The sequence below is a fragment of the Monodon monoceros genome, unplaced genomic scaffold, assembly GCF_005190385.1.
Source record: "Monodon monoceros isolate NGI ecotype Baffin Bay Population unplaced genomic scaffold, NGI_Narwhal_1 Super_Scaffold_9, whole genome shotgun sequence".
Classification (NCBI taxonomy): Eukaryota; Metazoa; Chordata; class Mammalia; order Artiodactyla; family Monodontidae; genus Monodon; species Monodon monoceros.
In genome coordinates, this window is record NW_021703786.1 from 16130238 (window position 1) to 16145238 (window position 15001).

A 15001-nucleotide genomic window follows, 5' to 3' on the forward strand; every position below is an offset into this window, starting at 1 on the left:
CTGCCCCAGTCACAGCCCTGCAGCTATTAGGAAACAGCCACATCTAGAAGCTTCTCTATACCAGGTTAAATACCCCAAACTCCTTCAACCATGTTGGACTACTCTGGTTTCTAGAAAGCCATTTGAAAGGGGGTTCAAACCCCTCAGCTGTGGTCAGGACAAGAAAAACCCCACAGGATCCCCAGAGCCCCAACCGTGGTCCCTGGGTTTCTGTGGGTTTTCGTGGGTTTCCATGAACACAGCTGGCTTTCCCACCTCCGTCCTTGGCAGCCACTCCACACTCCTGACTCATCCCAGCCCACAGGCAGTGAGGAGCCCCAAGTCTTTTCCTCACGAACTGCTGCTAAGTCACATCTCTCCCACCTTATTCTAAACGGAAATGCCAGGATTTCTAATTATCCCAATAGTTTCATCTGGCCTGAGGCCAGCTATCCACCAGCCTGCCAAGGAAGCCTTCCGGTTCCCAATCTGACATTCTGAACTCTCTTCCAGCTAAGGGAGAAGCCTGGTCTAGAAGTCTGATCCTCCAGTCTTCTGCGCAGGGCTGGGGACACCCCTAGCGCAGTCAGAGGGGCCTCCTGCCAGGGTGGCCTTGCTTCTTCACGTGCACTCTTAATGTGTGGCTACTGCGGGGGCCACAAAGCCCCCAGGATGGTGGAAGTCTTGTGGTCAAGTCCAGCCACATGGTGCCTGAGAAAGCCTCAGCTTCCAGTGTTCAATTTGGCAACCGATTTTAAAATTGGTTTGAAATGTTACAGCTCCGAAGTTCCCACACCTAGAGAGCCATCAGGATCACATGCGGGGACTTTTAAAGAAACAGATTCCCAGGCTCCAGTGTTTCTCAGACAATCAGTCCAGGGTGGAGCCCGAGAATTTGAGCTGGGTTTTTTTTTTGTGGTACGCGGGCCTCTCACTGTTGTGGCCTCTCCCGTTGCGGAGCAACAGGCTCCGGACGCGCAGGCTCAGCGGCCATGACTCACGGGCCCAGCCGCTCCGCGGCACGTGGGATCTTCCTGGACCGGGGCACAAACCCATGTCCCCTGCATCGGCAGGCGGACTCTCAACCACTGCGCCACCAGGGAAGCCCTGAGCTGTTTTTTAAGCTCTGGGGTTATTGAATCCATACTGGCTCTTAACGATCCCCACTGCCCTTTCTGAACACCCACAGATAATTGCTTCCAGAAGGCCACGTCTCTGTGGCTCTCTTCTGCAGTGGCCTCTCTGCACAGACTGGACCGTGGCCCTCTGACCATGGTGTCTGGCCCAGAGCAAATACCAGTTCTTTAACCAGTAGCCCAGCAAAGCTGGGGGTTAGGGACAGGGTGAGTTTCCAAGTGTTCCCTTACTTGGGGTACCTCTCCTGCCCTGGCCCTCCATTCCATCATCCCACCATGGCTCCTTGGTTCTGCAGGATGGAGAAGACAGGGCAGCATGGGAAGTGAATGGCTCCACTTCAGGGCCGGGATTAGGGTGAGGCGAGGGCGGCACTGACCTCGGGTGTAACATTTAAAGTGGCACCAACAAAAAGAACTTATTTATAAAACAGAAACAGACTCACAGATTTCGAAAACAAGTTTATGGTGACCAAAGGGGAAACGTGGAGGGGAGGGATAAATTAGGAGGTTGGGATTAACATATACACACTACTACATATAAAATAGATAACCAACAAGGACCTACTGTATAGTACTCAATATTCTGTAATAACCTATATAGGAAACGAATCTGAAAAAGAATGAATATAGGTATATGTATAACTGAATCCTTATGTTGTACACCTAAAACTAACACAACATTGTAAATCAACTATACTCCAATAAAATTTTTTTTAATAAAAACATTTAAAAAGCGGCACCTACAAACTCAGTCATCAAGAGAATATTTTAATGCCATATATTTTTAAATCAAATTAGTTAAACTGATGCAGAAAAATCCATGATGAACAAAAGATCAACATTTTAAATAAAAGACAGGATCAGTAATGGGGCCAAGCCATGTCTGAGGACGAGGTAAAAGGAAAGATAAGTCACAGAAATGATGCAGAAAGAGAGAGAGTTCAGAGAATGTATTACCTTGCTCCCTCCGCACCAGGCTGCAGGCTGGCCCTGGTCCGTCTCCCACCCGCACTGGTACAGCCCCTGTCCAGCACCCCTCCTGCAGAGGCATCACAGCTCTTGCTGCTTTGGGGACCCACCCTCCCTGCCAGCTCAGGCTCACGTGTAGAGGTCTTAGCTGCCCCCTGCTGCAGCTTTTCCTAACGTCTTCTCTTCCTTCACCCTGCCCACACCTGGCCCTCCTGTGTATACTGTCCCTGCATTAAACGGAAAGAAAGAAAGAGAGAGAGAGAGAGAGAGAGAGAGAGAGAAAGGAAGGAAGGAAGGGAGGAAGGAAGGAAGGAAGGAAGGAAGGAAGGAAGGAAGGAAGGAAGGAAGGAAGGAAGGAAATAAGGAAGGAAGGAAGGGAGGGAGGAAGTGAGGGAGGAAGAAAAGAAATGATGCAGGAAAAAATATTAAAATTCTAAAAATATCCTTAGAGAGAGAAGCTATTACATCCATGACACAAGAACAATGGGAGAGTATGTTTTTAAGAAATGATCAGAAAAGAATAAACAGCTCTTGGAAATGAAAAATATGATAGTAGAAAAGAAATCGGTAACATTAAGAAAATAAGGTTGAGAATATCTCCCAGAAAGTGGATCAACGACAACAATTACAAGCAAACTAATAAATAGACAACAAAAAATGCAAAGGGACAGAAACAGAAGAGAGAAGAAAGTTCGGGGATCAATCCCCGAGATGGACATCTAATTGAGGGGTCTGGTAGAAAGAGGAGAGTACGTAGAGAAAAGATGATCAAAGCAATAAAACAAGAAGACTTTCCAGAACTGGTGAATATAAGTCTCTGGGTTGAAACAGTCCATCAAGTGTCCAGTGCAGTGAGAGAGAAAGAGCCCAAACAGGCACTTTCAGAATGCTGGGGTTAAGGGAACACCCCTGAAAGCTTCCAGAGGCGGAGAAAGCAGGCATCTACAGAGATCGGGCATAAGTGCATCAGACCTCTCAATGGTGACATCAGAAGCCAGAAGACCATGTGAGATGCCTGCAAACTTGGGAAGGAAAATTATTTTTAATATAGAATTCTATATTCAGCCAAACCATCAATCGAGTGTGAGGATAAAGTAAAGGCATTTTCAGATGTGCAAGTTCTCCTCTTCTGTAACCTTTCTCAGAAAGCTAAACAAACAAGGGAATGAAGTGGGAAAGAAAAGACACAGGGTCAAGAGAACAGGGTGCCCAGCAAGGAGAGAGATAAGGGAGTTCCAGGATGAAGGAGAGGGAGGTCCCGGGATGGCTGTGGGCAGGCAGGAGAGCACCCGGCCAGGTTGGAGAAGGATGACGATGGCTGAGAGGTTTCCAAAAAAAAACCCAAAAAAACAAAAACTGACAGGTTTGACCACACCAAAAATTATATTTAAGGCCAATGGATGTTTAAGAATATATAGCAGTGGACTTCCCTGGTGGCTCAGTGGTTAAGAATCCGCCTGCCAACGCAGGGGACACAGGTTCGAGCCCTGGTCCAGGAAGATCCCACATGCCGCAGAGCATCTAAGCCTGTGTGCCACAACTACTGAGCCTGCGCTCTAGAGCCCACAAGCCACAGCTACTAAACCTGCATGCCACAACTACTGAAGCTCGCATGCCTCGAGCCTGTGCTTCGCAACAAGAGAAGCCACTGCAATGAGAAGCCCGCACACCACAACGAAGGGTAGCCCCTGCTCGCCGCAACTAGATAAAGCCCACACGCAGCAACGGAGACCCAGTGCAGCCAAGAATTAATTAATTAAGAAAAAAAAAGAATATATAGCCATGGTAAGTACAAAAAACTAAGAAAGTAGGTGGGGATTGGGGGCAAGAAAAGCAAAAATGATGCAAGAAAGTAAACAGTGATATTACCCTGATTGGATTAGTGGTGAACAATATTTACCTGATTACGATAAAAAGCAGAGCATATGGATTTAACAGTTGTATTGAGAGTGTTAAACCATGCTTGGGGGAGTAGATAAAAGGCATATAAAAGGCACTCTTCATCTACACAACAGGCAACCAACAGATAATGTCTAAATGGATTTATCGACAGGTAGCAGTGTAAGAAAATTACTTAGAAATATGGAGATGACCTCCAGGAGAAGGTGCCCAAAGTGACACCTTCTGAGAGAGGGGTGGGCAGGTCCGGAGAAGAGGGGCGGACTGATGTGTTTTGTTTTCTGATTTTAGCACTATTTGGCCTTTTTTTTTTTTTTTTTTTTGCTGTATGCGGGCCTCTCACTGTTGTGGCCTCTCCCATTGCGGAGCACAGGCTCCAGACGCGCGGGCCCAGCCGCTCCGCGGCACGTGGGATCTTCCCGGACCCGGGCACGAACCCGTGTCCCCTGCATTGGCAGGCGGACTCTCAACCACTGCGCCACCAGGGAAGCCCTGTTTGGCCTTTTTGACTGCATGCACTTCTTGGATTTAAAAAATTAGTTACTAAACATAAAATAAAGAAATGCCAAGAAGCCCATCCTCTTGTTGTTTCTCTTTTCATAGTCTTTCTGCATCCTGAGAATCCATCCTCTTCACCGGCAGCCATGCGCGCCTCCACACACAGCCATGGGCACATTCACACTCACACGGTCTCTCACACACACACACACACACACACACTCCTCTCAGACACAGCAGCTCATGGTGACAGACACACAGGCAAATGTACATAATACACAATAACCCTCAGACACACACATGATTACAGGCTCTCCCACAGACACAGAGGCCCCCATGAGCCTCCCAGGTAGCCAGCTGGGGAGCAGGGCCAGCTCTACAAGGGGCCAGTTCCTCCCTGCATTGCCACCCCCAGAACTGCCCCAGGCAGAGGACGTTTTCTCCTGCAGCATCACCCTAATTGCTTCCTCCACTCAGAGTGCCCTCCCCGGAGGCTGAGCAACCAGAGCCTCTGTACCATTAACCCTCTGGAGCCACATGGTCTGTAGATGGTGCAGAAATGAGGTGGGGGTGGGGCCAGAGCTGGCAGCCGGATGTGACTAATAATGCCACCTTCATTCAGCTTCTAGTGGAGGCCCTAAGAAGTGGAAGAGTCCAGTGTCAGGAACCCTGTGGACATGCTGTGCATCCTTGAGCAAGTCACTTCACCTCTCTGGGTCCACAAGGAGGTAGGCAAGCCTATGAAGCTCTGAGATGCCAAGATTTTATGACCCAGGCTTGACCCCGCTTCCATCCCCTCTCCCGGGAGCCCTCTCTCCACACCGACGTCCAGGGCCAACCCCAAAGGATACACTTGTGTGTCTGACAAGTGTACATGGGGCACCTGGGGGCCCCCCCACTGCCAATTCCCTCCCGCTCCATGTCCCTCCAGCACTTACCACCACCCTGGTCCCGTTATCCGGCAGTGTGTCAATGGCCAGGGTGCCCCCACCCAGGTCCTGGCTCAGCTGAGTCCTGTCCGGCTCCGACACCTGGCCAGGGATCTCTCGGGCTCTCCGATTCCAGCCCTGCACGGTGGTCCCCTGGACGGCCCCTCCAGAGCCTTGGCCTGCATCCTGACCTGGGAGAACGGGACGGAAAGTTGAGTCCTGACAGTCAGAGTGAAGGCCCTGGAGGGGGACCAGCCTGCTTACTCTGCAGAAGCCCTGATTCCCATGCCGTCATTGACTCTGGGGACACTGACATTCAGGGCAGGAGATACCCAGCATGCACTGAGCTCCACCCACACACTTTGCACAGGAAACACTTTAGCCCTCACTCCAGCCCTCCACTGTAGGTATGATGCTCTCCATTTTGCAGACAGGAATCAGCAGCTCACAGAGGTTAAAGAAGGTCATACAGCAGGTAGGGATGGAGATAAGTTTCCCTTATCTGCCCCCAAAGGGGTGATTATTCTCAACTTCACTGGAATCATCTGGGGAGTTTTAAAAATTCCTGCTGTCTGAGTTCCACCCCAGAGATTCTGATATAATTGGTCTGCGGTGTGGCCTGTGCATGTGGATCCTTAAATGACCCCCAGGGGAGCTTTTGAGAAGACCTGGACCTTACACGGCACACAAGGGTGAGAACAATTGCTCTGGAACATTCCAAACCAGTTCCCTATTTCTCTACCACAAGTGGCACATAATCTCACCTTCCAGGGACTAGAAGCCAGAGAGCAGAGTTCTTTTAGTTCAGGGCTTCTCATCCTTGGTACTACTGACATTTTGGACTGGATAATTATTTGTTGTGGAGGACTGTCCTATGCATTGCAGGATTTTTTAGCAGCATCCCTGGCCTCTACCCTCTAGATGCCAGTAGCACCTCCTCCAGGTTGTGACAGTTGAAGATGTCTCCATAGCGGGGACCACTGTTTAGTCTCATCACTACCTTCAAACACCTTGGGGCAAGTCACTTTCCCCATGAAACAAGGAGCATAAACACCATCAATGATGGCAAATAGATTTCATCTCAAAAGCCATCTCCAATCGATTAGTGACAGCCAGGAGCACTCTAATTGTGAAGAATTCTGAGGTTCCATTTGTGTTTAGCAGGAAAGGTTGTTATGATCAATTAGCAATGTCTGCTGCGGGCACAGGATTGGAGAGTGGCTGCACACAGGCCATCTAGCAGCCGTTCCTCGACTTGATGCTCTCTCCAGTTCCCTCTAGGTCATTAAATTTATTCCAAATGACACAGAAACCATGCTTTTCCATTCAGAAAGATTTATGCCCCCAAAGATATGTCTTATACGGTCTCTCCAATTGCCACACCTACTATGGACGTGTATATGGGACACAGACCACCAGACGGGTGGAGGTAACATTCCCTGTGATCTCCATCAGTTTCAGGCCTGCACTGTGTCAGATGCCCTTCTCCACCTCGACCTGCCCCACCCCCTCCCCAGAGCCCTGGATGTAGCCCTCTCTCCTAGAGCATCTGCTGGTGGTCTAACTGTGCCTGTCTCCCTGGTAGACTTGAGTTCCCACAGGACCCTCCCACCTTCCGTAAATGTGTATCCTCGGTGCCTCGCAAACAGTAGGTGCTCAATCACTGCATAATTGAGGACACTTTACTGGAGGTAACTTGGGAGGCATCAAGAACAGAGGTTGAGAAAAGGCTTGCCCAGGACCAGGCCTGGGACTGGGGCCAGGACCCTGCTGTGGGGCTCTGGTTTGTCATTAGACATTTTATCCAATTAAGTCATCCTTGGCTGCTGGCGCCTGCTGGATCCTTGCCGGCTCCCTCTCACTCCCCTGCCCCTAATCGCAACCAGATGCTCTGGAAAAGAGGGAGAGAGGGTGGTATCCAGACCCCTTCCCCAAGATGTCCACTGGCTGAGATGGACCTGAGCCCAGTGCTGGGAAGGCAGCCTGCCTGTGGCCCAGACCCCAGGCCAGGGCTGTCTTGCCGCTCTCGGGTGGGGCCCACAGCTGCCCATGGTGGCAGAACTATTTGTGCTGGGCTGCTCTGCCCAGCTCCCTGGGTCCTCCTGCAAGCAGCCCTCAGGCCTGGGCAGGAACCAGAACAGGAAAGGAGCATGTGCAGAGCAAGTAGAGGAGCTCAGCTGGCCCAGAAAGGGATGTTGGGGATCTGCAGGCATCACAGTCCTGCAACCGAGAGAGGAGGGAGCCTGGATGGTGGGGGCCTGAGGCCTGGGGAGAGGGCAGGGAGAGGGGCCTAGCCAGAGCTGGGGCCAGGGAGGGCACACCTGCCACCACAACCTGTGTGACCTTGGACCCATCAGTTTACCTCTCTAAGCCTCAGTTTCCTCATCACGAACATGGGGATGACAATCATGCCTGTGGCACAGGCCACCATGAGCATCAAGGAAGAAAAATAAATGAGAAGGTTTTTTAAACAAGGAGGGGCTTCCCTGGTGGCGCAGTGGTTAAGAATCCGCCTGCCAATGCAGGGGACACGGGTTCAAGCCCTGGTCCGGGAAGATCCCACGTGCCACAGAGCGTGCGCCACAACTACTTGAGCCTGCGCTCTAGAGCCCGCGTGCCACAACTACGGAAGCCCACGTGCCTAGAGCTCGTGCTCCGCAATAAGAGAAGCCACCACACGTGGACCACAGGGAAGAATAGCCCCTGCTCACCTCAACTAGAGAAAGCCTGCATGCAGCAAAGAAGACCCAACGCAGTCAAAAATAAATAAATTAATTAATTTTTTAAAAAAAGTTAATGGTATAAACAGGGATGCTCAGGGTCAGGACCAAAGGCAAAGTGTCCAGGAAGGAGACAGTGGTGCGGGATAGAGGGAGGTTGCCGAGGAGCCTTGCCCTACTCTGTCCTAACCCTGAATCTTGCCCTCCCAACCCCCGACACCCTGCCCCCTCCCAGTTGGCTAGGATGGGACACCACCCCTTCCGCCTGCAGAAGGAGCCAACATGGCTGGTTGCTCACGTGTGTGTGTTGGGGCCCACATGCACACACACACTTGCCTGAAGGCCTGGGCCCTCCTCCTGCAGGCTCACACACATGTTACACACCTATCCAACCCTCAGCCACCCCCTGCTCTGCCTTCTGCCTTGCACTGGAGAGCTCCCTCTTCCCAGCAAGAAGCTTCCAGAGCATACGCTAGTCATGTATTCATCCATTCCACCACCCATGGCCCTAAGTGGCATACAGTCTAGTGGGATGTCACAATAGTGACAGTAATGATAAAAACAACAGCTGACTTTTAGAGAATGGTTACTCTGTGCTGGTACTATTCCAAGGGCTTTAAACCCACTAACTCATTTAACCCTCACAGTCACCCTATGAGAGAGGTGCTAGTTTTAGATCTATTTTACAAACTGGGAAACCTAGGCATGAGGACATTAAGGAATCTCCCCAGGTCACACAACTAGTCCAGGACAGGAATTGCACTCAGGCACAGAAAAGGTGCAGGCTCTGCTCAGACCACAGAAAGTACAAGAGGTGACCGGCAATACCAGGCTGTGTCCTAAGGTGCAGGGGCAGCCCCAGGGCAGAATGCACTGGGTGCCATTGGGTCCGAACCTGGGAGCTTCTCTGGCAGACTGTAGCCCCTGGAATGCAGGGGGACGGCCCAGTGGTAGGGCCCCAACCCTTTTCTGGTGCCCCTGCCCTGCTCCAGGGCAAAAAGCAACAGGCTGACTTCACAAGGCCTGGTCACCCAATCCCAGCGCCTGGGCCAAGCCACCTTCATCCCATGCATCACACAAGCTTGCCATTCCAGCCTCATGGCCACCACTCAGTCCTGGCCACCGTCACCTCTTTCCTGGTGGCAACTTCAGCCCCCACCCTTAATGCCCTTGGGCCAGTCTCCCACACGCCTGCCAGAGCATCCTGTCCAGAGGACAAACTTCATTCCATCTCTCCCATGCTCCCCTCTCGCCATGACCCTTCGGCTGAAAGCCCAGCTCCTCCACTCAGCACTTGAGCCCCTTCATGACGGGATCCCTGCTGACTTCTCCAGCCTCCCATCTTCCTAAAGCCCTTTGCAGGACGCAGCCCTACTCTCCCTGGCCACGAGGCTTCACACATGCAATTTTCTCATCCTAGATCACTCTGCTCCATAAATAAATCTTTCTCCTGATGAGCTCTTGCTCATCCTTCAAGTCTCATGAGATGTCACTTCTTCCCAGTGCCTCCTCTGACATTTCTGCCCCTCACCCCAAATGCTACATGCACCGTCCCAGCCCTGATCCTGACATATTGCTGCTACCTGTGCCACCACAGGCTCTAGGTGCCTGACACAGAGCAGATGCTCATCAAGCACACATGGATGATGGTAGGAAGGAGGGAGGGAGGGAGGGAGAGAGGGAGGGAGGGAGGAAGGGAGGGAGGGAGGGAGGGAGGAAGGAAGGGAGGAAGGAAGGAAGGAAGGAAGGGAGGGAGGGAGGGAGGAAGGGAGGAAGGGAAGGAGGGAGGAAGGAAGGAAGGAAGGAAGGAAAGGAGGGAGGGAGGAAGGAAGGAAAGGAGGGAGGGAGGGAGGGAGGAAGGAAGGAAGGAAGGGAGGGAGGGAGGGAGGGAGGCATCCTTAAATGTCCTGAGTACCTGCAACCCACAGGGTTGAAAAGACTCTTCCCTCGTGGCACAGCCTCACCAGAAACCCTCCCTGTACTATCACAGCAATAAAAGCACAGGTTTGGGGGTTCCCTGGTGGCGCAGTGGTTGGGAGTCCACCTGCCGATGCAGGGGACATGGGTTCGTGCCCCGGTCTGGGAGGATCCCACATGCCGCAGAGCAACTGGGCCCATGAGCCATGGCCGCTGGGCCTGCGCGTCTGGAGCCTGTGCTCCACAGCGGGAAGTTATAAAAAAAAAGCACAGGTTTGGAATCAGACAAGCTTGAGACTGAACTTTGAATCTATCGCTTACTGACTATGACTTTGGACAAACTGCATAATCTCTCTGAGCCTCAGTTTCCTCCTCTGGAAAATGGAAATGATAAAACCTACATCGGGCGAGTCATTTTGAGACTTAAATAAAATAATGTGCACAAAGCACCCAGCAGAGTCCTCCTGCTTTCCTGGGATTCACATGAGGACCAACTTTCTGAGGGGCCCGGGGAAGGCTCTGGACCCTGAGCTGAAATCCTGCCCCTCAGTTACAAAGTCCCCAACTGCACCCTCTCCCCTCCTGCTGGCAGGCAGAAACCCACTGAGGACCCTGATCTGGGGAGAGAGAGGGAGGCATGAGGAAGGGGCAGGGAGAGATGGCCAGTAGCTCAGAAGAAAAGAGGGGAGGAGAGGAGAAAAGAAGAGTTTGCCTCTCTGAGTTTCTCTCAAAGGGACAGACTGGGGTCTGTGACACCCTCTGATTCATTCACTCACTCAGTACATGTTTATTGAGACCCTACTGTGTGCCAGGCACCGTGCTGGGTGCTGGGGCAATAACAGGGAACAGGCAGACACAACCCCCGTGCCCATGAAGATTTTAGTCGGGAAAGACACACACAAAATGAGTAATTCAGCAAATGAGACAACGTGAGGTAGTGAGAAGGGCTGTGAGGGAAACAGAAGGACGAGAGGGCTGGGGATTGTTGCTACTCTGGACAGAGCCCTCAGGGTGAGCCTCTCTGAGAGGTGGCCCTTGAGCTGATGGAGACCTGGACGAAGAGAAGCCAGGGGACAGATCCCAGGGGACAGCAGCCTGAGGGTTTTGGGGGATGGCCGCCGGCAGAGTGAGAGCAGGGGTGGAGGTGGGGAGGGGCTGTTCGACGGCCACTGTAAGAAATCTGGATTTCAGTCTCGCTCTGCTTGGAGGTCCCTGGTGAGCAAGGAAGAGGCCGGAAGCAGAGTCATAGCTTCAAGGGGCCCTAGAGGCAATCTGGTCCAAACCTCATTTTATGGATGGGGAAACCAAGGGTCAGAGAAAGGAGGAAGTTGCCAGGGTCACCAGGGGTCGGTGCTGGCCCTGGTCTCCTGACAGCCAGGAAGTCACGTCCAGCTGCCTTCTCCTTCTCTGTCTGCTGTAGGCACTTCCGGTTTCCCCTGGACCAGACCCTGAGTGCCACCACCCCCACGCTCCCCCTGTGCACCCCAGTATCTTCCTGTCTGTCCATCTGTCTGTCTATCAGCCTCTGCTGGTCTCGCCACCTGACTATATCTTTGGGTCACTCATCTTTCTCCTGCTCCCATTTTAATGATAGACGAAGTTTCAAGGCTCCACTAAACAAGCTAATTCATCAAGTGGGAGGGGAGATCTCAGCTCCCTCCTGAGCCCATCCCCACCGCAGCACGGAAGACTTGGAGCCTTGGGGCTGGATGGCAGCACCCCTCAGGTCCAGCTCCCAGCTGCCCTTTCATCATCACCAGGGCTCCACCAACATTCAGAGCAACCCTCCCCCAGAATGTCCCACCCCACATCTCTTCTCCCCAGAAGACATCCCTCTGCCTCCACACAGGGCCCCCCTCAAATCCAGCCTTCCCTTGTGAAAAAAGCACAGCACTGGGAGTAACAGCTGCCCCCGCTGGCTTCTTAGAGCTTCCTTAGGTCTAACCAATCTCTCCTGCTGCAGAGAAAGTCCATTTCTCCTGGCTGAATCTCTGTCAAAGCCGAGGAGACAGGGTGTCTTCTACTGAGAGATGTGATTCAAATCTCCGTCTGCCCCCTCTTTTTGACCTCCCAGGGTATCTACTCTTCCAACCCAACTCTGAAGAGGCAGCCCTCAGCCAGGCCTGGGTCTGGCCCCCATGGCCCAGCACATCCTTATTTCCTCCCAATGCCCCCTTCCCCAACCCTCTCCATGGTTCTCCCAACTCAGTCAGGTTCAGAGCCATCTCTCATCCGCCCAGTCACATCCTAAGTTCAGAAGATCCCACCAGGTTGGGTTTGCAAAGGACCTCAAAAATTGACCTGTCCAACCCATTCCTTTTTATATTGAGATCTAAAAAATTGTTTTCAATTACCCCATACACATCCTAACAAATCTGAAAAGGAAAGACAAACATTAAAAAAGAAAAAAGATCTCTCATAATCCCACCACCAAGAGTTAAAAATTTTGCCCACAGCCTCACTTTATAAGGGAGGAAATAGGCCCAGAGAAGGAAAGTAACTTGCTCGAGGTCACACAGCAAGTGAGATGCTGGGACTAGAAACCAAGTCTCTGGCCACTCTCTGCGTGGTCTCTCTGAAAACTGGTGGCTCTTCACCAGCAGCTTCTTGCCATATCAGCCTCCACTGTCCACTGCCCACACCCTCCTTCTCAACAGGGACCCAGGCCTGCCTCAGCTACATTCAGGGATCATTAAAGTCAAGCACACTGTCACTGACGCTTTGCCTGATGACAGCACACCCCTGAGACACAGCAGCCCAACTACAGCATCACTCTCGCCAAACCCTCCACCTGCTCCATCCATCTGGGGGACATGCATGCCAGTGAGGCATGGAGTACTATCTTCCCAATTCTCTCTGTCAAGAGGCTTGACTGCAATTACCCACCTCCCCAGCCCCAGAGAAGTTCTATGTACATGAGGAGGAAAGAGGAGAATGTAAAATTACTTGTTGAAAAATGGTTCTCCTTTTATAACAGCAGGGACTCAAGGTAGGTCTCAGAAAGGACTTCCACGTGAGTGCGATGATTGTAGAGAACTGCTGTGTGCAAGATAGGACACCCCCACCCCCCAGTCTAGAGCCAGAGAAGCTAAAGGACCACCAGGGCAGAGCAGAGCAGGAGTGACAGGAGGACCCTGGAGGCTGGGGGTGGGGGAGCGGCAAGTTGCTTCTTTCTGGGCCCTGCTCTCCAAGTACCAAACGGAGAGAGGAAGGCGTCAGGCCCCTAGTGCCCTTGTTGGAGGAAAGATGCTGGGTCTCCTCCATCCTCCTGGCTGCTCCCACCCAGCCCCCAGCCTGGGTCAGCTTGGGAGTGGGGGCAGGGAAAAGAAAAAGGAGGCAAAACTGGGACAGGAGGCACCCCAGACTCCGCATCTCATCAGAATTCAGCCTCATCCGGTGTGACCAGGGGTCCCTATGTCTCGCCCACTGCCCCCTTTGGGGCCAGAGCCCACTGCCTTATAGATCCCCCTCTACTAGGGTCCCTCCAGCGTCCTTCCAGGAGGGAAGGAGAGCTCGGGGCATCAGTGTCTGACGCTTCCTCCCTCACTCATACACCCTGTGTGTTTAGAAAAGTGGGGTCCCTGTCCACCTGCCACAGTCCACAGGGCGCCTGGCCTCCCGCAGACACGACCCCCCGGGGCCCCAAACATCGCCAGCATGCCGGTACCTGCCCATGCCCACGCCCGCCTACCTGCCCCCCGACCCCCGCCCCGATCCACCTCAGCCAACTCCGGCCAGTCCTACCTGCTCCGGGCTGGGGGCTCAGCCCCCGGGCAGCCTCCCTGAGCACCAGCACGAGGAGCCAGAGCTCGGCCCGCATGGTGGGGGCCAGGGCCCGCCCCCGGCCCGCAGCTGCCCCGGCCGGGCTCTGGCGGCGCGGTCTCCCGGGCTGGCAGGCGGACGGGTGGGCGGCGGAGCGGCGGCGGAGCGCGGGGCCGGCGAGCGGCGAGAGCGGCGAGAGCGGCGGAGCGCCAGCGGGCGGCGAGCGAGCAGCGCGGCCTCCCGGAGCCGGGACCGGGGAGGGGGCGGGGCGGGGGGGCGCGGCGCTTGCAGAGCTCTCCCTGAGGCTTCCCCAGCCCTCTCAGCCCTGCCCGAGCGCTCCCCGAGAGCTCCCGCGGCCGCTCCCTAGGCGGGGGGAGGGGGGGCAGCGGACGCAGGAGGGGGACAGGGCGGGGGACCCTCGGGCTGGAAGAACCCCCGAAGAGTACCAGCTACCCCCACACCGCACCTTAGCTCCTGTCTCCCTTCCCCTCCTGACTCCCCGGGGTAAAGCGGTGGAGAAAAGGCTCGAGAGGCCAGACCTCTTCCTCGGACCATGAGCTCCTACCACCCATCCCCCGACCCAGATCCACCAGGCTTCCCGACTTTCTGGGCTGTTCCACGGAGTTGTGTGGGTTTCTGATGCCCATCCCCACCCCAGAATCTCCCCTTGCAGCAGAGGCCTGAATTCCACGCCCTCCCGTGGCTCCTCTCCACTTTATCCCACCCTCATCCCCCATTGCCAGCAGACAATTGCCTTGTCCCCATTGTCTTGCCCCCCAGCCCAGCAGACATGCAGGTGGAGGGGGCCTGGCTCACCCCTACTTTGAAATAACCTGGACCCCTTCCCACCCCCAGGAGGTAACCGAGGCCACCCTCCTCTCCGGGGACCGCAGGCCTCCTCAGGGCCCGGCCCAGTCAATCTTCAAAGCCAGTCCCAGAGCAAGGAAATGTCTCAGCCCAACTGCCACCACGTTATAGCAGGCTCTGGGGATAGATCCCCCCCCTTTTTTTCCTACCACAACAGAATAAAATACCTGCAATTTAGGATACTTAATAGACGGCAGGGAATCAGGTCAGGACACGGAGATGCCTCTTCCCTCCCCGACCTACTTCGTACGACAGCAAGAAACTCGAGCGCTGGATGGAGGGAGATAGAGGGGCGAGGGGGGCGCCCTGACATATACGGGGATGG

The 15001-nt window shown here is 53.7% G+C and overlaps 1 protein-coding gene across 1 annotated transcript in view; it reads right to left on the reverse strand.

Annotated features, from left to right (window-relative positions):
- Window positions 1–13963, reverse strand: part of PLXDC1 (plexin domain containing 1) — a 65494-nt gene extending 51531 nt beyond the window's left edge. Inside the window, exons 1-2 of the mRNA XM_029212828.1 lie at window positions 13792–13963; window positions 5420–5601 (exon numbers count right to left, since the gene is read on the reverse strand). Of these exons, the coding sequence (XP_029068661.1) occupies window positions 5420–5601; window positions 13792–13867 (258 nt within the window). The 5' untranslated portion in view covers window positions 13868–13963. The remainder of the gene's footprint in view (window positions 1–5419; window positions 5602–13791) is intronic.
- Window positions 13964–15001: the final 1038 nt, after the last annotated feature.